This window comes from Gadus morhua, chromosome 15 (genome assembly GCF_902167405.1).
Source record: "Gadus morhua chromosome 15, gadMor3.0, whole genome shotgun sequence".
In the NCBI taxonomy this organism is placed as follows: Eukaryota; Metazoa; Chordata; class Actinopteri; order Gadiformes; family Gadidae; genus Gadus; species Gadus morhua.
Window position 1 is genome coordinate 4,798,202 of NC_044062.1, and position 21,052 is coordinate 4,819,253.

Genomic DNA, 21,052 nt, shown 5'->3' on the forward strand with positions numbered 1-21,052 from the left:
GACCAGAGATCATCAACACCAGGTGGTTGATGGGTGCTCGTGTTCCCTTAGCTTGTGTTATTTTCTTTATAGGCTTTGTGAAATCGATTTTTACCTGCGTTAGAAAGGTGTTGAATATTTTCTTCCCCCCAACATCCAATGTCCTATTGATCTATTGGTTATCCCATTTGAGGTTGATCAAATGAAACGCCTTCACCTCTGTTGTTATTTATGCCTAATATTACAGGGTACAGGGAATATGTTGTTTCAGTTATGTAGCTATTGATGATAGACAAATGAAGCATAGATATCAATTTGCCATCCAAACAACAGATTTAGTGAATGGTGTCTCTTTAACTTTGCCGATTACCTCAGCTGAACCAATTTCTGGTAAACTCTTCATCCTCACAGGAACCAGTTGGACTGTGATTGTAATGTTCATTATTTTTTTTAAATAAACACATTAAGTTCAACCTATTAAAGCTATTATAGTATGGCTCAATCCCTTATTTGTATTAGGTAGATAATCATTTTGACTATAATGGTTGTGATTTGATTTAACCATACTCAGAAGTTGGTTTATGATCTGTTTAAACAGACTCATTAGAGACAATGGCTGCATCTGAAAACTATTAGTTTGATGCCACAATCTTTCACCACTCCCATTTACATAATTATTTGTTATTGCCATTACCGGTAGGATTTAATGGAATATGAGGTTTATGTAAATAGAGCTAATGCAACATTAACTGACAATGGAGGCAGGTGTTTTAGCTTCAGAAGGTTGACGGTTTTGGGAAATGGCAAAAACAAAATCAAAACATGCTCATGAGACATGGATAATGTACCCTTGCTTGAGTGAAATTGAATACATTGCTGTCATTTGAGGTGAAGAAAATATTCAATACAGGTATTCAATTCCTTTCCTTCAACTGTCATGCTTTTCAAGTAATTTGTTGCGGTGTTTTTGTTCAACTGTTTCGAGCCTTTGACAAAAGCTACAAAGGATTTCAATACGTCTGTGATGTTCAAAGACTATCTAAACAGTCCCAATCATCGTTTCAAGCAGAGAAATTGACAATTTTTTGCCGCACATTGACAAATTTAGCCTCAAATGATTCAGAGTTTGTACACAAAACAAACCCGCATCAAGACAAATTCAACCTGTCCCTCTCCCCCTTTTGTATTTTGCCTGGTGACCTTTTCTGGTATGTACGGAGCATTCATCCAAATGAAAGAGGGTTTTATGACTTGGACTTAATCCGCACTCCTCGCCGCAGGTGGAACAACTGACCCTAATGGTATTTGACATGCCATGGACACAGCAGAATGTAGCTGCTCAGACGTCACGTCTCAGACAGCGTGATGTGAGACGGTGTGCAACCAAAGTTCTCATGTCGCTCACACGCATGAGATTCACCTGACGTCTCTACCCAACCCGTGTCATCTAATTAAAAACCAACCGACAGCTAAGCCAAACATTTGCTCTCTGCGCTATCCAAAGGAAAACAACCTGAACTATAGAAAGACGTCTGCGAGTAGGTGTGCAGATGATTGAGATAAAAATACTGGCGTCCTTGTTGACGAGTAGAAGTGCCCCGAGCGAGTACCAAAATTACTTCTGCTGATTTATTCTCGACTCAACACATTTCAACTACTTGTGCGTCCTTGAGAAACTTGAATGATCAATAAGTAGCTTGGCCTTCTTAGAATTTCCAACCACTTCTTTTTTTAATACTGTGAAAGGAGTGCAGGAGTGTCTTTATCTTTGGACGCGCTGGAAGAAATATTAAGGGCTTTCATTTGTTTAATTAATGTAAGCTCAGTCTTGCAACTGAAAATTTATTTAATACAAAAATATACAGGTCAAACATTTTCAGAAGGTTTGCTGAAAACGTCAGAGAAAAGTGTGCATGTAAGATGAACATGCCTTGAATTTAGATTACTATCGCAAGACCCTGGCCTCAGTACCAACCGGTAGTATTAATATTCAGCACACTAGGTAAATGTACAATTACAAATCAGATTAAAATAAGATGTACTCTAGCCAAGGAAAAGATGGCTATCCCTACCAATTCAGCCGCATTTCAAAATGTCAAGTCCGGCTATCTTATGAGGCTGGTTGGAGACTAATTACCACTGATCACAATTACTGCTCCCTTTCTGTCTAACCCTGAGCACACAAAGCCATTATTCTCTCCGTTGGACTGCCGTTTGATTAGGCTCCACGCATCCCTCCACTGCGTTCATATACAAGGAGCCCGGCCACCCCATAGGCCACTCTGCAAACAACAGTGATCATAACAAGACCAGACGCTGCCGACAGAAATGATGGCTTAAGTAGGGGAGGGACAGAGGGGAGATTATAGGGGAGGGGACTCTCCGTGTCAAAAACCAAGGGAATAATTATGCCACTAAGGCTTATATTGCTGCCCTTGTAATCTCATTACAAAGTCACACACTGCATACTTATAGGCCATTAAGTGCTGCTCAGAAGAATTATTAGAATCTCGGTAAGAGTTGTCGAGTGGAGATCTCTGTGTACCGCAGCCACAGAGTCTCTGTGTCCCTCTGTTATTCTCTATTATTTTTCTCCCGTTCGTGTTCTGTGGAGCCACCACCAAAAAAACGGACAGCTACTGAAAATATAAAAAATACGAGGAATTCTGCCCCTTCTTCTGGGTATCGGCCATGGAAGTAATTCTGTCACAATGGCACTGCAAGGCCCCTAGGGTACAGTGCTGTACACTATCTGAGCGTCCAATGAGAGCGCTCGGTGCACAAAGATAATGGTGAGGGCCCTGGCCTTATTCTGCTACTGTTATCAGCGGAGCGTGTTGCACTTACACCAGCCTTTTCCTCACTCTTCTGCTACCCTCAGCTCTACTTTGCTTCTATCTCTATTTCCCTGGCGCTCTCTCTGTCGCCCTGTTCTTCTCTCTTGTGCAAGTTGCCCTGCGGACTCGGGTGTGTGTCTGTGTGTGTGTGTGTGTGTGTGTGTGTGTGTGTGTGTGTGTGTGTGTGTGTGTGTGTGTGTGTGTGTGTGTGTGTGTGTGTGTGTGTGTGTGTTCGAGTGTGTGTGTTCGAGTCTGTGTGTTCGAGTGTGTGTGTTCGAGTCTGTGTGTTTGAGTCTGTGTGTTCGAGTCTGTCTGTCTGTCTGTCTGTCTGTCTGTCTGTCTGTCTGTGTGTGTGCGTATGTGTGTGAGTGCATGGGCGCGAAAATACACATGTGTCTATGTCTGTGTCTGTGTGTGGGTTAGAAAGGGAGGAAAGGGGTGGTCCGAATCCCAGCACGGTGTTGCTAATGAACAACCATCTATGTCCAGGGCAGTCTATTGTACCATTCTGCTCTGCTCTCTATTTCAGCCATTATCCTATTAAACCTATTGTGAAACTAATCGACCATCAGTAAGCATGCTTACAAAAGAACAAATGCTGCTGTGGCTTCACAATGAATAGTACAAAATATATTTGTCTTACCCCCTTCTTTTCCAATTACCCAGGCTCTTTTAACCCTGGAGGAAATATTAGCATATTTGTTGTTGTTTGTTTTCATCATCTTTAGAATGTCTCAAAGCCAGTACTGAGATAAAGCCCCTACCCTATCTTACCATTTTATTAACACCAACAACAACAACAACAACAACAACAACAGCAACAAAACAAGTGAGTGAGGACAAACTGGGTCAGGACGGTGGGACGGTTCTGCTGAATCGTTGCTGTCTGGCGGACGAGATAAGCCAGGCCTGTCCCGAGCCGGGCCCAATCGCCTCTCAGCAGCCGGCCCAGTGGCCACTAACAGCCACCAGGATGAATGGGCTCCGATGCCCGGGAACCCAGGGGAGGGCATTGTTTAATGCAGCACAGTCTCTCCGTGGGGATCGATACAGAACCAGACCTTGATTATATCCCTGCTTAATCAACCTGAGCGAAGGGATAAACCGAAGCACTTTGCAGATCTAATGGTGGAAAGATACAAAAATAAAAAGACGCACAATGGCGCGTCGCGCGGGGTGTGTGCGTGCGTGTTGTGTTTTTACGTGTCTGCGAGTCTGCCTATCTAATCCTATTCTTTTTATTATGCTCCGTCTTTCTTTTCACTCCCACTGGCTGGGATTGAGACGTTAAGATTACATTTGGCTGTACAAATCGATGCAGCGTTATTTAATTGCAAAGATCCCGTCGTCGTAGATAATAAAACGAAGACAGGAGGATGGGAATAGCATTGCAACGGAAATAAATGAGCCACACAAAAACACAGACATTGCTGACTATTGTTGAAGCTTTAGTTGACTAATCCAACAGCACCAATGGGCTGTATATCCTATGCACTAAGGACATTGTTAACAAACCAATGTTCAGGTAGAGAGCTTCCACTGTCCTCCAACAACAGATCCCTAATCCTATGCACATTCAATGGAGAGGTTAGCCACAATCGAAGCTCTCGTAACTTTATACTTTGTGCTTTAAACTTTGTGTCTATGTCTTTAAACCCCTCTTCGCTAAATCCGGCGATTTAATCAACACTGTGTCAGAACACTTTCCAAACTGTTGTTGGACGCTTTTATCACTTCCTCTCTCTCGGCTCTGATGAACACTCATCCTCTGCCAAATCACAGTAAGACACTACATCTTATATCAGAATTAGGAGGATAACTATAGCGGATGGAAGGAACATTGTCAATCTACCAGAAGAATGGAGGCCTCTGAATTCAATTTCTGAAGACAGTGCCAGGGGAGATGTGCTCAGAGCCTGCCTCGCTGTGCTCAAAAGAGTCTTTTCTAGAGAGGTTATTGGCCTTCCCGGAAAGGGTTAATAAAGTGTTTGGCCTCATCAATACCGAAGTACACCTTGCAAGGGCCCTTATTTCCCATCTTTGGAGGTTTCCTCTGTGCATACTGTCAGAACTCCTATCTTAGCTGCTGTGGCCAACGAGTTTCCTATCTGAGGTCATTACAGTGTTACAGTGAACAACATGCAGTGGAATATACCTCTATAGCTTTTGTCAAAGTTCTTTAATCTATGTTTTACTCTGTATAGACAAACACTTATTGGATGCTTGTATGACTATAACCAAATGTGAATTTAATGTTCAGTATGTCTATGGTTGTATTTTATTCAGCTCTTTATTTCCAGGAAATGTGTTCTTTTTACATGGTTTTGGTATTTTCTCAATGAAATGTCTCTCCTTTAAACCATAAATGTTGATATAACTTAAATTCAAATGTTTTATATTTGAAATTTGTTTTAACTAGTTTAAAAGCCAGTTAAAAAATAAACTGTTAAATTGATGAGAAATTGGGTAAGAGATCTTTATAGAAATGTATAAATTTGGTTTGGTTTATAATATAGTTCTATTAACCGTTCGTGCTAGTTTACAATAAATTTAGAAATAATTTGTTTGCTAAAATAACAAAAAACATAAAGACTGTTTCACTAATGTTTCAGAAAACATTGTATTTAAATATAGAAACTTAAAAAAACTGTGCGGTTGTCTACCTCCAAGATTACATATGAACATTTAACCTTTGACCTTACAGATTTTAACCAATGAAATGTCTCTTTAAACTTTAAAGGCAACAATGATAACGAACGCCTGGCGATTGCTAGACAGCGAATCCCATATCGACTTGGTCGAGTAGTTGACGAATGGCTACTCGACAAAGGTAAAACATTGATTAAAACTTTAAATAAAATAATTTGATCTCAACAAAGTTGTAAATAATAAACCATAAAATAAGTTTTCAGTTAAAATAACTTATAAAATGATTTGAGAAGTTAAATTTAGTTTTGTGCTAGTTCATAATTTTCATAATAATGTATTATTTCATAGTCGGCTGTTATAATCCGTTTTTCCTGTCAATTTAAGGTTAAAGGGACTGTAAATATATATTTAAATCCACTTGTATTAACTTAATACTACTAAGTTGTTAAATAAATTATAAAATGATAGTTATTTTCAGTAAACATCTAAATGTTACATGATAAATTCAAAAGATACATTTTTCACATCCACTAGTTGCTTTTATGGTTATTTGAAAAACATACAGTTTACTTGTATGTTGTTATATTAGTGCTCATAATTTGATCTTTACTTGATATAAAAAACTTCTAGCATTGATAAATAGAATATAATGTGAATTGGCAACAAACTTTTGAGTCCCTTTAACAAATTTTGTAAATATATTTAGGGCATTATCTAAATTAAAACTGTCATAAAATAAATTGAGTGCATGCTTTTTGCCAGTTCAATAACTAACTTATAATTTAATTTTTACTCAAAGTGTGAAATGAGCCCAATCATTTTTTTGTTATATATTTTTTCTTTCACTTTTTAACAAAATATCTATCATGAAATATATTTTGTTATTTCAAGTTATAAAACACTTATTATTTGGTTGCTGTTGCTAAAGGGATGAATGATTTCAAGTTCAAGAATATTTTTTTTATACAAAGTTGGATATTTCATAAAGATGTAGCCAAACTAGAGGGTCCATCAAAATATTCTATTTTTTATTTATCATTTATGCATGTTTGTATTTTCTTTTCTTTTTTTTGTTTTTATTCATGTACTATTTTATGTTTTTGGGGGGTTTATTTCTCCAACTACATAACAGATGGACTTGGTGATGGCTACCACAGTATTTTTTGCAAGTAGTATTACTGGATATTTTACATATTGGACAATTCATTTCTCAGTTTCATGTACAGATTCATGTACTATGATAAACAATAAGATGATCCTACCTTAGAATAAAATAAAACATAAATCGTAATAATTCCTCAGCAGAAGTTAAATAGCCTGTGTAGATCATTCATTTCTGCTTCTAACTTGAATACCCTTTTAGCAAAGCTACTTTGGTTTTAGAATATTGTCATTTATTTTCCTCCTATTTATTTTCAAATCCGATTTTCATTAACATCCCATCATTATAACTTTGATAAATTACCATGGGGTTTGCTGCAAGCAACGGGTAATTTATTTGCTTCCATTAGCCGTTGGGCAAATAACCAGTCTTTCCGATTTTCATCCAGATGTATAAAAGCTGCTGGGTCCACCCTTCAATGTTCCTGTACGTATGTAACATTATTTTCTCACAGGGCGACAGCTCACAATCTTCAACAGCCAAACCACCATTCAGATTGGTGGCTGGGAGCGTGAGCGGGGCAGCTCGTTTCAGGGCCAGCTCTCGGGCCTCTACTACAACGGGCTGAAGGTCTTCAACATGGCCGTGGAGGGGGACCCCAACATCAAGGTCAAGGGCAGCGTACGGCTGGTGGGGGACTCTCCCTCATCGATCACGCCCCAGTCGAGCGCCACGGCCAACCGCTCGGAAACATCCACGTCCATCATGGAGATCACCACGACCACTGCATCCAACAGACGCATCAAGCAGACCACTCCACGGGAGCCTCAGCAGGTAAGGAGAGCGCTTGACATTTGAAGAGAACACTAGATCAGCAAAGTGGCTTGTGTTATTGTGTGTGTGTGTGTGTGTGTGTGTGTGTGTGTGTGTGTGTGTGTGTGTGTGTGTGTGTGTGTGTGTGTGTGTGTGTGTGTGTGTGTGTGTGTGGTGCATAGGTGTCTGAAGGTGTGTGCACGTTTCTGTGTGTTACACAAGGTTGAAATCTTCCATGTATTTTAACATTTGAAAATGGTTGTTTTTTACTGTTGTTTTTCCTTGTGAGGAGAGCATCTTTATCACAAATCAAATATGTGGAAACATAACCAACTGGCATTGGATTTCACGTTAACATTACATTTTTTTTTTTCAATTAAATATTTGGTAACCTGTCAATTTAAATTGTATCACAATTCAGTAACCCAAGTAAGCAATGAAACCCCAAGTCATCAAATCATCCAACATAACACCCATGTGTAATACATTAATGAAAAAGTTGACCAATTTATTCCCAATAGTCACATTGACGAAAATGGGTCCTCATAATCATAAGGTCATAATAATCTGTATTATTGGCTAGTTACAGTGCAATGCAAAGCAGACTAGTTGGGGCGGTCTGTAAGCAGGCTGTCCTTTTGGAGTGGCGTTGACTCATTCAGGTCAGTAAGAAAGAGAGATGTCCCTGTCTCTATTAAGCTTCCTTTGTACTTGGAACCACAAGAGGGCCTTCAAGTGGTATTGTGGGAAAAGAGAAAGAAGGAGACTTTGAGTCCCGGGGGGCATTTTCTCCTCATCCTCATAGGATCAAAATAGAAAGATTCTACCAGGACACTCCCCCACAATGGCCTGTTTTCTACAAAATGAGTCTTTGTGTTGCCCGACTGATGGGTTTGCAATCGCCATTCATGGTCTTAGATTGGAAGAGTACTGGTTTGAATATTTGTCTGGAGAGTGTTTACAAGAAGGAGGATATTTTTTATAGTTTACAGTTTTAATTTGTTGACATAAGCACTAAATAGAGAATCTGGACTTGATGATGTGCGATTTTATTATAGTTGTACTCATCGGCTGATACAGTGCAACAATTGTATTAAAGAGCGATATGGAATGATGTTTAAACCCAGAAAATATAATTTCATGCGATCCGAACATCATCAGTTTTATTGAGGCATGGTATGTATCGAAGGCAGTAATGAATGCAAATTGTGAATTTATCCCTCCATTGCACACGTTATGTTAAGCGGCTGACAAACATGACACACTGACGTGACGCTGTATTTCATTTTTAATGAAAAGATGCAAAAGCAGAAGCAAGTGTTAGCCCTAATAGTGCAGTGGTGTCTAACCTATCATGTAACACGACAAAGAAACACATATTCACATAGCTTGGTAATAGTATTACTTTTATTATTATATTGGGATTTTTGTCTGGTTTGTATTCTTAATACTATGGGTCTCACTGTACTATCTCTCAGTCTAATACTCAACTTTCCCCCCCCCCCCACCATCTCATTCCGGGTATCCGTGCAATGCCGAGATGATATAAAGGCACTGTGAAATGACACAATCACCTTTATTGATCCATCCAATGGTTCTCGTTGAGACTCAGCATGGCGCTTAAACCGTAAACAGAGCCTCTAATGCAAGCAAAAAAATGACCCAGCGTCCTGTAATTAAATCCCCTGTCGAATTGTGTTGTGAAAAGATCTCGGCAGAAACTAAAATAAAGAGGCTTTGATCAGTAGCAGACAAAAAAAAAAATATATTATTATTTCACAATGTAAGAGAATGGTAATTATATAGTCATTGTATCATTTGCTAAAATAATTTTCTTATTTATTTACTCTAGCTAGATAGCAATGAAGTCCAAAAACTAGACCTAGGCCAAAGTAGCAAGTCTGCAATACAGACATTTTGAGGAAGTCAAATGGGGACGAATCAATGCCACCATTTACCCGCAGCTAAAGTGTGGGAGGAACAGCTTACTGTAGGTTCTGGTGTTCTGCTGCTCTAGACTAATATATACTAATTCACTTAATAAGCTAGCTCTGTTTGATGTGAAATGACAGCAATCCAAAACAATGAACCCGTTCCACTCTTTAAAATCCATAGGCGTACAAGGAAAACTATTGCATGACTGTCGAGTCTAAAATGAATATTAAGTTGCCCAAGACCAAGATTTATAAATAATTTGTACATATATCCTGGGTGGTTGTGACACTAAGTGCCTTCTGCAGTGCACATATTATCAATCAGTGCAAAAATAAATAATCTTACAATAACAATGTCAGTATGATTACCTATCGGCAATCACATTGTCCACTCTGATATTTATTGCATTAAAAAATAGAGTAAAAAACGAGAAAATGTAGTAGTTTTCAACTATAACATGTAAACATAACTATTGTCTGTCAAACAACCAGATTCTTTCCAATTCTCCCCTTTCTTTTTAACAAAGGGAACAAAGTTGAGAGGAGAAAGCCTTTCTCCCCTATGTTTTGCCCCTTAGGATGGTATCAGAAAAAAAAGTTCAGAGTCCGGCTCCAGTCAGTGCATTAGAAGTGTTCCATGAAGCAAGACCGGCGCGGTAGACTGTGTACTGCTGTGTTGAGACTGTTTACCTCATTACCAAATTCTAATTTACCCTCATTACCCAAGGGCTGCATAGAAAAACCTTTAGTGCCCCCGAAGTTACCCCTCCCGTTACCTTAGGAAAAACAGGGAGATCAAAGATGCAATTCCCCCTCAGCCTTTGGCATTTATTTTATTTGCATTAATTTCATCCAATAATGTCGTACGCAGCAATATTCCTGCTTTATGGTTTATGTAGCAGCGAATGTGAGCTGTATTTTAATGGCGGCTGAGCCTTCGTTCTCAGGCACCTCTTAAGCATCCTCATGCATGAATTTGTTAAAACCGCGGTCATTGAGAAGGCCTTGGCAAATGTTTAATACTATTGTCATGCTTTTTAAACCGCTCGGTGACCACTCATCCCTCACTGATAGGCACATTATCCGTAGAGAACACATTTCCCTCATCTAGAGGGGAAAAAATATTAATCAGCGAAATTGTTAATAAGCAGTGATTAGGTTGCCTCAGTGTCATGACATTCAGCTCTCGATGCAACACGAGGCTAGGTAATACGTGTCGGAATTGGTAGCGAACACTTGCCTCGTTCCAGACTTCTCTGAGATAGTCTTAAGGCGTCCTGCCCTTTCGAGTCCACAGTCTTCCCTTTTGTTGTTGGTTAAGCTTGCATCCCCTGCTTTCATTCAGGGTGATCACTGGCTATATTGGTCTGACTGCCATGCCTTAATGAAGTGTCAGCTCCCTGTAGCAGTGGCTGGTCTCATCCAATTAAACCCTAATGCACTTCCCTCTACCTTCACAACCAATGGGCCAATTGTACACAGTATGGGGTGCGTCTCGTTTTCCCAGACTGATTTGTTTCCAGTCCGAACCCCTCCTGTCTCACCTGCGTTAGGTTTAGTTTTGTGCCCCAAGTCGAGGACGTAATGCACTTCTGCTTAGGTCAGAGAAGCACATTATACCCGTTGTTGTCAGGGCTTAGGCGGGGAAGTGAGCCCGCAGGCAGAGATGGGACTCAGGGTAGGCCGGCGAGAGGAAGCTTTGCTGCATGAAAACCAAGCAGACAAAAACAAACAAGGGAACAACAAACAGGCAGGAACTAAGGAACCAAAATACATGGAACTCGGGTGATCAGAATGACTAATGACCACAGGTGACATACATGGCGCTTACCACACAAAGCAGTAACAGGTAATGAGTGGGGTTGAGGCAGGATCGTTAGTTATTTTGATAGTGGCAGGCAACAATGACACTTGATGGGAAGTAGAAAAGGTTTCCTATGAGGCATTATACCAATGAAATACGGCACCTTGATGATATGCCTGATTTCAATCAAATAAAGCGACCATTGGAATCACAGTATTTTAGGTAATCCAATAGATTGCACAGCTTTTGTTCATCTCAATATCCAATTGCGACTTCAATACGTTAATGTCACCTAAACCATAATGGAAATGATGTTAGTCCCTATAATGAAATCATTCTAACGTTACCAATATCACACAAATATTATCCAATATTGTTCACAATAGCAAGGGATTGCAATAACCCAGTCATTCCATTTTAATGAGGAATAAAACAAACGTAAACGTCTGTGAAAGAACACCTCAGAACAACGGCTAATATCCCTCGTTTTTACGTCTGTAGGAGTTCTCAAACACTGGGAGAATGAGATGGAATATGATACCAAATGATGCTTAATCAAAACCACCCAAGCTTGAGTGATTGTCTCCACTGGAGCTGCTAGCGTGCCTGGAACAAAAGAACCGGCTATCTGGGCAAGCCATCGCCAGCTCCAGACAGTGATCGATCCACACCTGCACTGCTGATTATCAAACCCCAGCCGGCTCACACAGCGTATATAAATCCTCCCGGTGCTTATGGTGCGGGGCAGCCGTCGGCCACAGGCTCCATCCACAGAGAGAACCTCCAGCCCTGCGAGTGTTAGTATCGGCTATAGTATCAAGCAGGACGATTACACACCTTTGAGTTACACAAGGGCCGGAGCACCCCAGGGAAAAAGAGGTGCATGTCAGGTTAGAGTGTGGCGGAAAAATCAAATTAAGCATTAGGCTGAACTTCTTCATAATATTTTCCCATTGAGAGAATCACTCTCGGGTTCACAAATTCCAAGACTATAATAAGGTTGAGATTCATTCAGGGACCCTGAATGAAAATAACAATTCTGGAACATGTTTCACGTTGGATGGATATTAAACATCCTCTACTATGTTCTGCATTTCCTTTCTGGAGAAAAAAAAAGATCAAGTAAGGTTGTGTGTCTAAGTGACAGTTTCATCTTTGTCGCATATGATATACTGACAGTTGTTCACAGCAGCAGTTTCATTAGCTACTTCGAAGGAAGAAAACAAGTTGTCTGAAGTAAAACCCATCATTCAGAATCATTAATTCACTTATCTTGGTACATGAATAAAAATAAGCTAGCTTTGTGTATGTTTCCCTGGTTGTACTGGCTGTTACCTTGCAGTGCATTGTTTGTTCATTTGAATGAAGGTATTTGGATTTAGAGACAGTGCTGGCATGTTAAGCTCTACTTCTCTATAGATAGACCTTACAATCGATTTTTTGATACAAGATTACCGTAACACAGAATGTTGTATTCCCTTTGCCTCGGTTGAAAACGGCGAAATGATAAATTGCTGAATTGCTTCATTATATCTGTTTTCCCTTTTGCTAATCTGCGATTTAGATTTGTTCTAATGGGAGTTTCTTGTCAAATTCCTAACCAAGTGAAACGGGACTCTTCAAGCCCTGGCCAGACCTAATTGTGAGATGGAAAGCAGACGTACTTTTTTTAATCATTTCCTCCACTCTGGTGGCTCACCAATTAGAACAAAGACGGACACATTCATAGCAAACGGAGGGGTTGCTACGGAAACACACAAAGAAAAGCCAATCTCGGCGGACTCACAGATGAACAGGGGCGACGCTCATATAGACATGAGTTATCTCGGGTTTTATCAACCTTGCCTCATCCCGCATGTTTAACCTGACAGAGGCTCGAGACATCAGAAGCCTCGGGGAAACTCTCAGCATGCAGGACATAATTGGAGCTTCCTGTGCTGTGGCAGTTGTAGTAATAACAGTTGTAGTGGCCGTCAACTTTCAGAGCCAACTTTTACCGACTAGCTTTTACACAATGCATCGTCTCTCGAAAACACAAAAGTCTGTTTTCCTCCCCCCGCTTGCCCCAGGCACTAACACGGAATTAAGCCAGCAACGCCCCCGTATTAACCGATGACACGGAGGGCAGGTTAGACGGGGGGGAGAACGTCTGTGTGTTGACGCACCGTGTGTCCTAATGGCCTCCGTCCCTGCCCACTGGGATGAGTTGTGGGGGGCTGCCATAGCTGGGCCGCGACCCAGGCCGGGAGTGTGCCGGCCAGGGCCTGGTCACGGGCCATGCCCACCTAGTGCTGACAGATGGCACTGGAAGAAACGTCGCAGACCTGCGGCAGGAGGGCCTGGGGGGCCACTCACTCCCAGCGACCGACCGAATCCATCATCTCGGCCTCATCTGGGGCCGCTATGAGAGGTGCCCTTCATGGGCCACGCGGTGGACACACACCCCTCCACGCCACATCACACTGCCCTCCACCTTGGCAGAGGTGACCACATGAATGACATCATGGGCTTTATATATTTCGTGAAATTCGAAGCAGCCGTTTTTTTTTGGGGGGCGAATTGCTTTCTGTCCAGGGCGCCCATTTGCTGAAGTAGTGCTGAATCCCAGAGCGGTTGTAAACAGTGGTTTGGAGCCAGCTGGTTCTTGTGCCGTTTGTCGAAATTACAGCGGCGCAGAAGATGCTCCGTTTTTCTGCTATTCCAGTGACAGAGTCGCTAATATCACGTTCCTGGCAGTTTTAGAGGCGATTAGGTCGGGTCCTTTCAGCACCGCCGCGACCAACAGCCTGTTAAGGTGACACCGGGACACCATCTTGAGGCTGTTGTAAACGTGTCGCGGCCAGGTTGTTTGGGTCCAATCCCCAGGGATTACCTGCAGGCGGGGAAAGATGCCTCAACCTCCGACGCGCTCCTTAGTGACATCAGCGCACGTCACTTTGAATACAAATCTTCAGAGTGATGACTACCTACAGAGTAAAATATACACATCCATATTCAGAGGGTTTGTAGAGACAACATTCCGCTCACGTTTGCGCTCAGAGTTCACAGATTTAGTGACGTGAACAGCATGCCCCTAGAGGGCAGGAATCTGATTATGGTGATGTTCCGTGGCAGCCACAGATGACCTGGTCTGCTGTTCTAGGACAAAGCTGCTCTCTCCCACCCCTCCCGCCCCCACACTCCTTGTGTCATGTTTTTGCAAGCGTTGCGCACGGGATGGGAACCGGGGGCCCCGAGTACATTCATCTCGTCCTGAGCTGCCATCTATATTAGGATGACAAATTTGTTGCTGTCATCGGATGAAGGACTGGGAGCTACATGTCAAGGCACAGGTAAAGTCACAGGGACAGTGATTTGTGGCAAGGCATAATCTGTCTTCTCTTTTCTCCCGCTCCTCGCGTTCCCCGAACACACACTAAAGGCGACAACAAAAACAGACGCGTGTGCATGTTCACGGAACGCTCGCTCGGAAGCATCGCAGAGACACACGCACACAGTATTGCAAAAATAATGTAGTTTGGCTGAAGTTGGAGGAGAAAAGCCAACGTGAGAGTGTACAGAGCTACACATCTTTAGCTTGTACCCCCGTTGTATGTACCGTAGCGTTAGGAGGGAGATCCGGATGATGACAGGGGCAATACCTTGGTAATTGTTATTCCCGTTGCATTGTGCCTGCTTCTGCCTCTTATAAGTGTATCACATTCATCCTGGGCTACTTCTATGCTCTCGGGCCAGATTACTACCCAGGCCAGCAACAGATATGCTCCGAGCTTCAGATTCCATTTCAGATTGCAAAGGAAACCCAGGGCTATCCATAGGAGGGGAGAATGCGTTAATGCAGACAGATTTCATTTATCCGCATTTCATTTCTAAGTGTGAAACCACAGATAAGGAGGTGTGACAAAGCAGCGGGCTATAATGTACTGGAGGAAAAGCAATGAAATTAGAGGGTCGGAGACAAATAAATAAAGAATGAAAGGACAGAGTGCGTGGGAGAGAGACGGAGGGTTGTTTGCCGCTCCTGATAATAGCAGACGCGGTGTTTAACCGTGTTTGACAAATTCAACAATATCATATATTATTAAGTCTGCGTTCAATTAGATCAACGATGATCCCAACGCTAACAGGGAATAGGGGGGTGTTTGGATGTGGGGGGGGGGGGGGCATCTGCCTTGCTCTTGTTCCTCTCTGTCTGCTTCTGTTCTTAGTTCCATGGCAGCGGGGTAATGCGCAGCACGGGATAATGCGCAGCACGGCGAAAGTGACCCGAGGAGTTGAATTCGCCTTCACACTGTTTATTTGTCTCGAGTGACAGCAATCTTGTCGCACAAGAGAACCGCCACAATGTCTCCTTTATTAGCCTTGGTGCGCAGGTGGGTCTACCTTTCACACCGCTCTGGAGGGGTGAGAGCGTGTCTGAAGAAACACGGCGAACCTCAGCCCCACGGCGTCCAGAGAGATGGACGACCTGCCACGCCTTTTCTTCCTGCCCTCCCTCGTGACTCACCGGTAAACAGGAAGGGGAAGACACACCGATCCACGGGTCCGCACTACCTTACGGACGCTCGCCGGCGAAGGGTTTTTTATGTTGTGATCCAGATGCCTGTGATGCAGCAGCCTTCCGAGTTGCTTGTGACTTCATTTCCGGTCTCGGGGCACTTATAGCGTTCCCGTTCGTCTTTGTGATTATGTCATGAAATTTGTTGTTTATTGTTAGCTACATTAGCCTCTAACCAGCTCGAAAACAAACAACACAACTTTACATTGTATTGCAGACACATCAAGGCCGTGCAATGCATAAATAGGGGACCGGAATAAAGTAGCAATGTAATCAAGTGTGTAAGAGCATTTATAATCGACAATAAAATGACCAACGTGGTACAAATACAAAGAAAATAAATCTCTTCACGGGCGCAGCCATTTTTGTTGGGAGCGTCATCACTGAACTCGGTGTACTCTCTCAGAATTCCGAGGGGGTCCGACCAAAAGGGGGCGTGCCTTCTTGAAATGCCCCAAGAAAGCTGGGAGTTTTCCCCACTTGCAACTCGGAAGGCTGGTGTCCGAGGCATCTGGAAGAGGCACGGAGTAACAGTGTCTACTAGGGATGGGCGATATGGCCTAAAATCCATATTGCGATATACATTGCAACCTATTGCGATAACGATACATATCACGATATATAAATCATAATAGAACCATTTCAGAACAGGTTACATAGACTCTAAGGAAAGCCAAACTGCTAAATGTATAAAACAAAAGAAAGAAACTTAGTAGGCCTATGTCGTTTTGAGAACATTTATTGTGCAAAACTGTAATCATACAACAGAATGTTGTAGCTGCAGAGACTTTAACAAAGAAAAAAATCTTCTGTGTAATGACGTATGCTTCTCTTAATTAAATTAAAACTGGTGGTGTCTTGTTAATAAAGAAACGGATTCTGTGAATTAGGGAAATACGTATTAGGCATGGCTATTTTAAATAAAGAAAAATCTTCCAAGTGTGTGCACAGATACTTGATATTAAAACATAAAAGGTGCAAAGTGAACTCAATTTTAAACTGAACATGAAATTAGGGCAATCACCAGCTCCTCCGTTTCGCTTTCAGCCATATTTGCTTAGATGACGATGATGCGTTGAAGCCGGTTGCAGCTCATGGCTCTTTAAATTTCGAGGGTCGCGGATGATGCGTTGCAGCCGGTTGCAGCTCGTGGTTCTTTAAATTTCGCGGACGATGCGTTGCAGCCGGTTGCAGCTCGTGGCCCTGTTTAAATTTCGAGGGTCGCGGATGATGCGATTGCAGCCGGTTGCAGCTCGTGGCTCTTTAAATTTCGCGGACGATGCGTTGCAGCCGGTTGCAGCTCGTGGCTCTGTTTAAATTCCGCGGGTCGCGGACGATGCGTTGCAGACGGTTGCAGCTCGTAGCTCTACCCATGACCCGCTCTTTATATTTCGCGGGTCATGGATAGATCGCGTCAAACATGCATTATCGCGATAGGGCAATATAACTAAAATCTCTATCGTAGGCCATTTTTTATCGTTTATATCGTATATCGTTTATATCGCGCATTCCTAGTGTCTACTAGAGTTTAGATTCTCTGCCCGAGCCCGAGCCGACCCGTGGGCCGGGTTGGGCCGATATTTCCCACCACTATCCTTGGCCCAGGTAGTGGTGGGTTAATCATTGCTTTATTGGCCTAATCTGAGGAGAAATGCCATAATGCCATAAACAGAAATCTTATAGGCCTATATAAATATATTTAGCAGAGTAGGCCTAAGTAACAAATGTGTACAAAGTGACACAAAAAAAAACGCCACACATGTAGCAGCTCACATGTCTCCTTCCACTCGCACGCACCCATGTATTAAAAAAAATGTCGGGTTGAAATCGGGCTCAGTTAATGTGTCGGGCCAGGCCGGGCTCGGACAGAACGTGCACGGGCTCGGGTCGGGCTTGATTTTCTGGGCCCGATCTAAGGTCTAGTGTCTACAAAGCGGCCTTGAAGCTGCCCACATTAAAGGGAAGGCGCCCGGGGTGACAGGCACACGCGTCCCCCCAGAGGGAGAATACTTAACAACGACGTGGGCATGTGTACTTCTTTTATTTACCCCTGACCCCCCGTGCGTACGCCCTCAGCGCGCCTCTCTTCATTCCGTTCCGCCCCGTTTCACTGTGTATTACAAGTATGCCCAGCCCGTTAATTAGGCTACACCTCTGCCGTGCGGAACGTACAACAGGTTCTGCACATTAGACCGCCCGCTGAATCTCCCGCGTATTGGCGTATGACTTATCGTTCGGATGTGTCTCGACACACTTTTCAATTTTTTTTATATTGGCAAACTCGAGTTATACTTTAAACAATCTATTCCGGTCTTGAAAAGATGAAGAAGAATGCGCAATGGGTGGAGGTGCTTTGCGCAGTGTATCTTAACATAACATATTCAAAGCCTATGCATAAATAAATCTGTTCATTTATTCATTTGTTTACTTATTCATTTGATACCCAAATTACGACACACTTCGACACACTTGAACAGGGCTATAATAGCTGTCGCTCGGGTAAGTTTGGCTAGTGTTTCCGTCTTGTCTCTGCTGTTTAATTTGTACTCTTGCGAGCAATGGTGCGTGTTGATGTTGTTAAGCATTACGTTACCTTGACTAAACCCCACCTGGTTTAGATCGTTTGTCTTGGTAACAGTTACATGGAAATTAAATGTGTTTTTACCTAAATAAATGGGCTTCAACAGACGATTCACACACCTCGGGAAGCGTTAACCGATCGAGCGAGTTCTCGCCGAGTTCAGTTTAGCGCCGCGCTAATTGTGGCTTTCAGAAAGAGACAGGGAGCAGGGTTTACCTCGCACGGCGTCGCCAGAGGTGCGTCCGGAGCGGGCTGTGACACGACCACCACCGCGCGTGCGACAAGTTTCGCCTTCCGGCGTCTCGTTAAGAGTGTCTTGGGTCGTGCTGACACAGACCCGGAGGACAGGAGATGTATGGCAGGATGGGAACGTGTGGGAGCTGTGAGTGCCTGAGACCATTCTTTTTTTAATTAAGCTGTGATGCCGCACAGCCCTGCGGTTTAGTGCGAACAGCAACAGCTGCTCCATTTTAAATAAGTCTCTGTCGCACTCTTTCTCGCTCTCTTTCGCTCTTACCCTCTCTCTCTTGTTGTCTCTCTCTCCAACTCCCTCTCCCTCCTGTTCTCTTTCTCTCTCGCACTCTTTCTCTCTCCTGTTTCCCTCTCTTGTCGTCTCTTTCTCCCACTCCCTCTTCTACTGGTTGACAAACTAAACAACCCGCCATAAGGCCGCTGTAGCCGTTGCTGTGTGTTCATCTCAAGTTAACCAGCTGCGCACAGCGCGACGAAACCGCAAAATATATAGCTGGCATTATTTCCAAATACGAGTCCTCTGTCCCTTGAGAAGGAATGTCAGCCATTCTATTTTTCAGAAAAGAATGTTCTAGGGTTCTCAAAAAGGACAGGAACATATATCTTTATTCCTTTCATCATGATCAGATTATTATTCATGACATTAGATAGGCAGTTGGGGACACGGGGGGGTGGCAGTACAGCACTGGGGAACCCCTGCACTATCCCCTGATATTAAAAGTTAATATATTTCCACAAGGGAGCTAATTCTATTTGTCGCAATGCAATGCATTCTGCTCACGCGATATTGGGAATTTCTGGTGGATAGGAGGGAGAGAGGGTGGGGATGGGGTGGGGTGTACATACAACCGGTTGGCTGGGTGGACCTGAGTGAAAAAGAAAATAAATTATCGCATTTAAATAGTTTACCGCATCAGCCGCACTAGAGCCATGAATAATTTTGTGCTTTTATAAACAGACAAATCGCCCGCTTTTATGTGTTGTATTGTGAGCGTGAATTGTAGTGTGACAAATTAAACTGGGGAGGCGCCCCCACAGATAAGTCCCCTAATGGGAATGACAGCGCCCCATTGTCGCACAGTGCAATATTAGCGCAGGGGTTAGTGCAATATTTCCCAAACTACTTTACACACGGGCCGCCCTGCCGCCCACGCATCCTCGTCTGTGGTTTACACCACGACCACCGTGTGGTGTAATGAAAGCCCCTGCTATTATGAGTAATATTTGAGGCAGTGCCCCCCAGCAGCCAGGGGCCACCGGGCCGCCATGGGGCCTTTGTCTCCGCCGGGCTCAGACTGGGCCCCTACTGTCAGACTGTTCTACTCCCTCTGAGGACCTCGAGCAAATTGTCCTCTCGGGGTGACAGCGCGACTGCGGCGGTTGTTTTCCCCTAATCCTCGAAGTCCCTGGGAGCGTCTTGGAGTCTTTGAACATGATGCCCATTATAGAAATATATCACCTTTTGTTCCATCTCCAGGCGATGCTGGTGATAATACTGTTTTCCCCTCCCCTCCCTTCCCTTTTCCTCGCTGCTCCCTCCCTCCGCTCAGCACCGGAGTCCCAAGGTTTGTGAGTGCCCGGTTCTGACAGCTACACGGAGCAGTAATGGGAAGAGTGTGTGGGCGAGGACCGAGGTATTACGCTAAGCTAGTCTCCCTGTCTTTTAGGCCCGCGCGCCTTCATTATTCAGATGGAATCTGTTGAGCATCTGGGGCTAAATTATTCATCAACATCGACCTACTTGCGTGGCGCTAAGTTAGACACTTGGATGTCATCACAGCCGCGCGCTAGGAGATGCTAGCATCGGCGGGCGCCCGAGAGAGTCCGCCCCCGAGAAAATGGATACATGAGATGGGAGAGAATGGATTAGGGAGGCCGTTGCTATTTCTATATAGCCTTTTAATTATTGCGTTTAAAACGAGGCCCCCGAAAAAACAAACTGACCTGGAATTGAATTTGAGTTTTAAACACCTCTCTAACAGGTGTGTTCAGATCATTAACAGACTCAGTACAGACTAGGATCAAGACGAGTATATTTATATATATATAAATATCTCTCTCTGTAGGTTGTTGTTGTGGTCTAGCCATCTATTCTGCTACCCCACTGTCAACCCGCGGCTCACTGCAACCTTAATGAGGTGTTGTTGCTGCAGCGCTAAAGCCTCGGTCAACCAGCCCTGCCTAATTAGAGTGCAGCTTTCGTCCAGGACCGGACGCCAGCATGGCATTAAGCACCCAAAAAATCGATGGCACTGTGTGAAATGATGGCACATAGCGCCGCGGACGAATAAAGATGTGTAAGGCAGGTATAAATACCTCAGCCGGGGATTTTCGGTAGCTTAGCGGTGTAGGGTTTAAGTGTTATAATAAGTTATGTGTTGTCGATCCTGAAATAGCTGCAGGAATAAAATGTACCCGTTTTTATGAGTTCAGGGGAGACTGTGGGAGATATTTGAGTTGCTTGATAAGGGAGTAGTGAGGTCTGCATGTTAGTTTTATGCAGCATGCAGTATGCATTTTATTCGTAATGATCAGTTATGTAC

General features: G+C 43.3%; 1 protein-coding gene across 27 annotated transcripts in view; it reads left to right on the plus strand.

The window, feature by feature from the left end:
• The window catches only part of LOC115559596 (neurexin-1a), a 225,967-nt gene that overhangs the window by 183,468 nt on the left and 21,447 nt on the right, over positions 1 to 21,052 (plus strand). For 19 of the 27 annotated variants that reach the window (XM_030378515.1, XM_030378516.1, XM_030378520.1 and 16 more), the window contains 2 exons: positions 5,557 to 5,646; positions 7,082 to 7,401. In XM_030378515.1, the coding sequence (XP_030234375.1) occupies positions 5,557 to 5,646; positions 7,082 to 7,401 (410 nt within the window). The remainder of the gene's footprint in view (positions 1 to 5,556; positions 5,647 to 7,081; positions 7,402 to 21,052) is intronic. The other 8 variants (XM_030378533.1, XM_030378534.1, XM_030378535.1 and 5 more) reach the window with 1 other exon arrangement.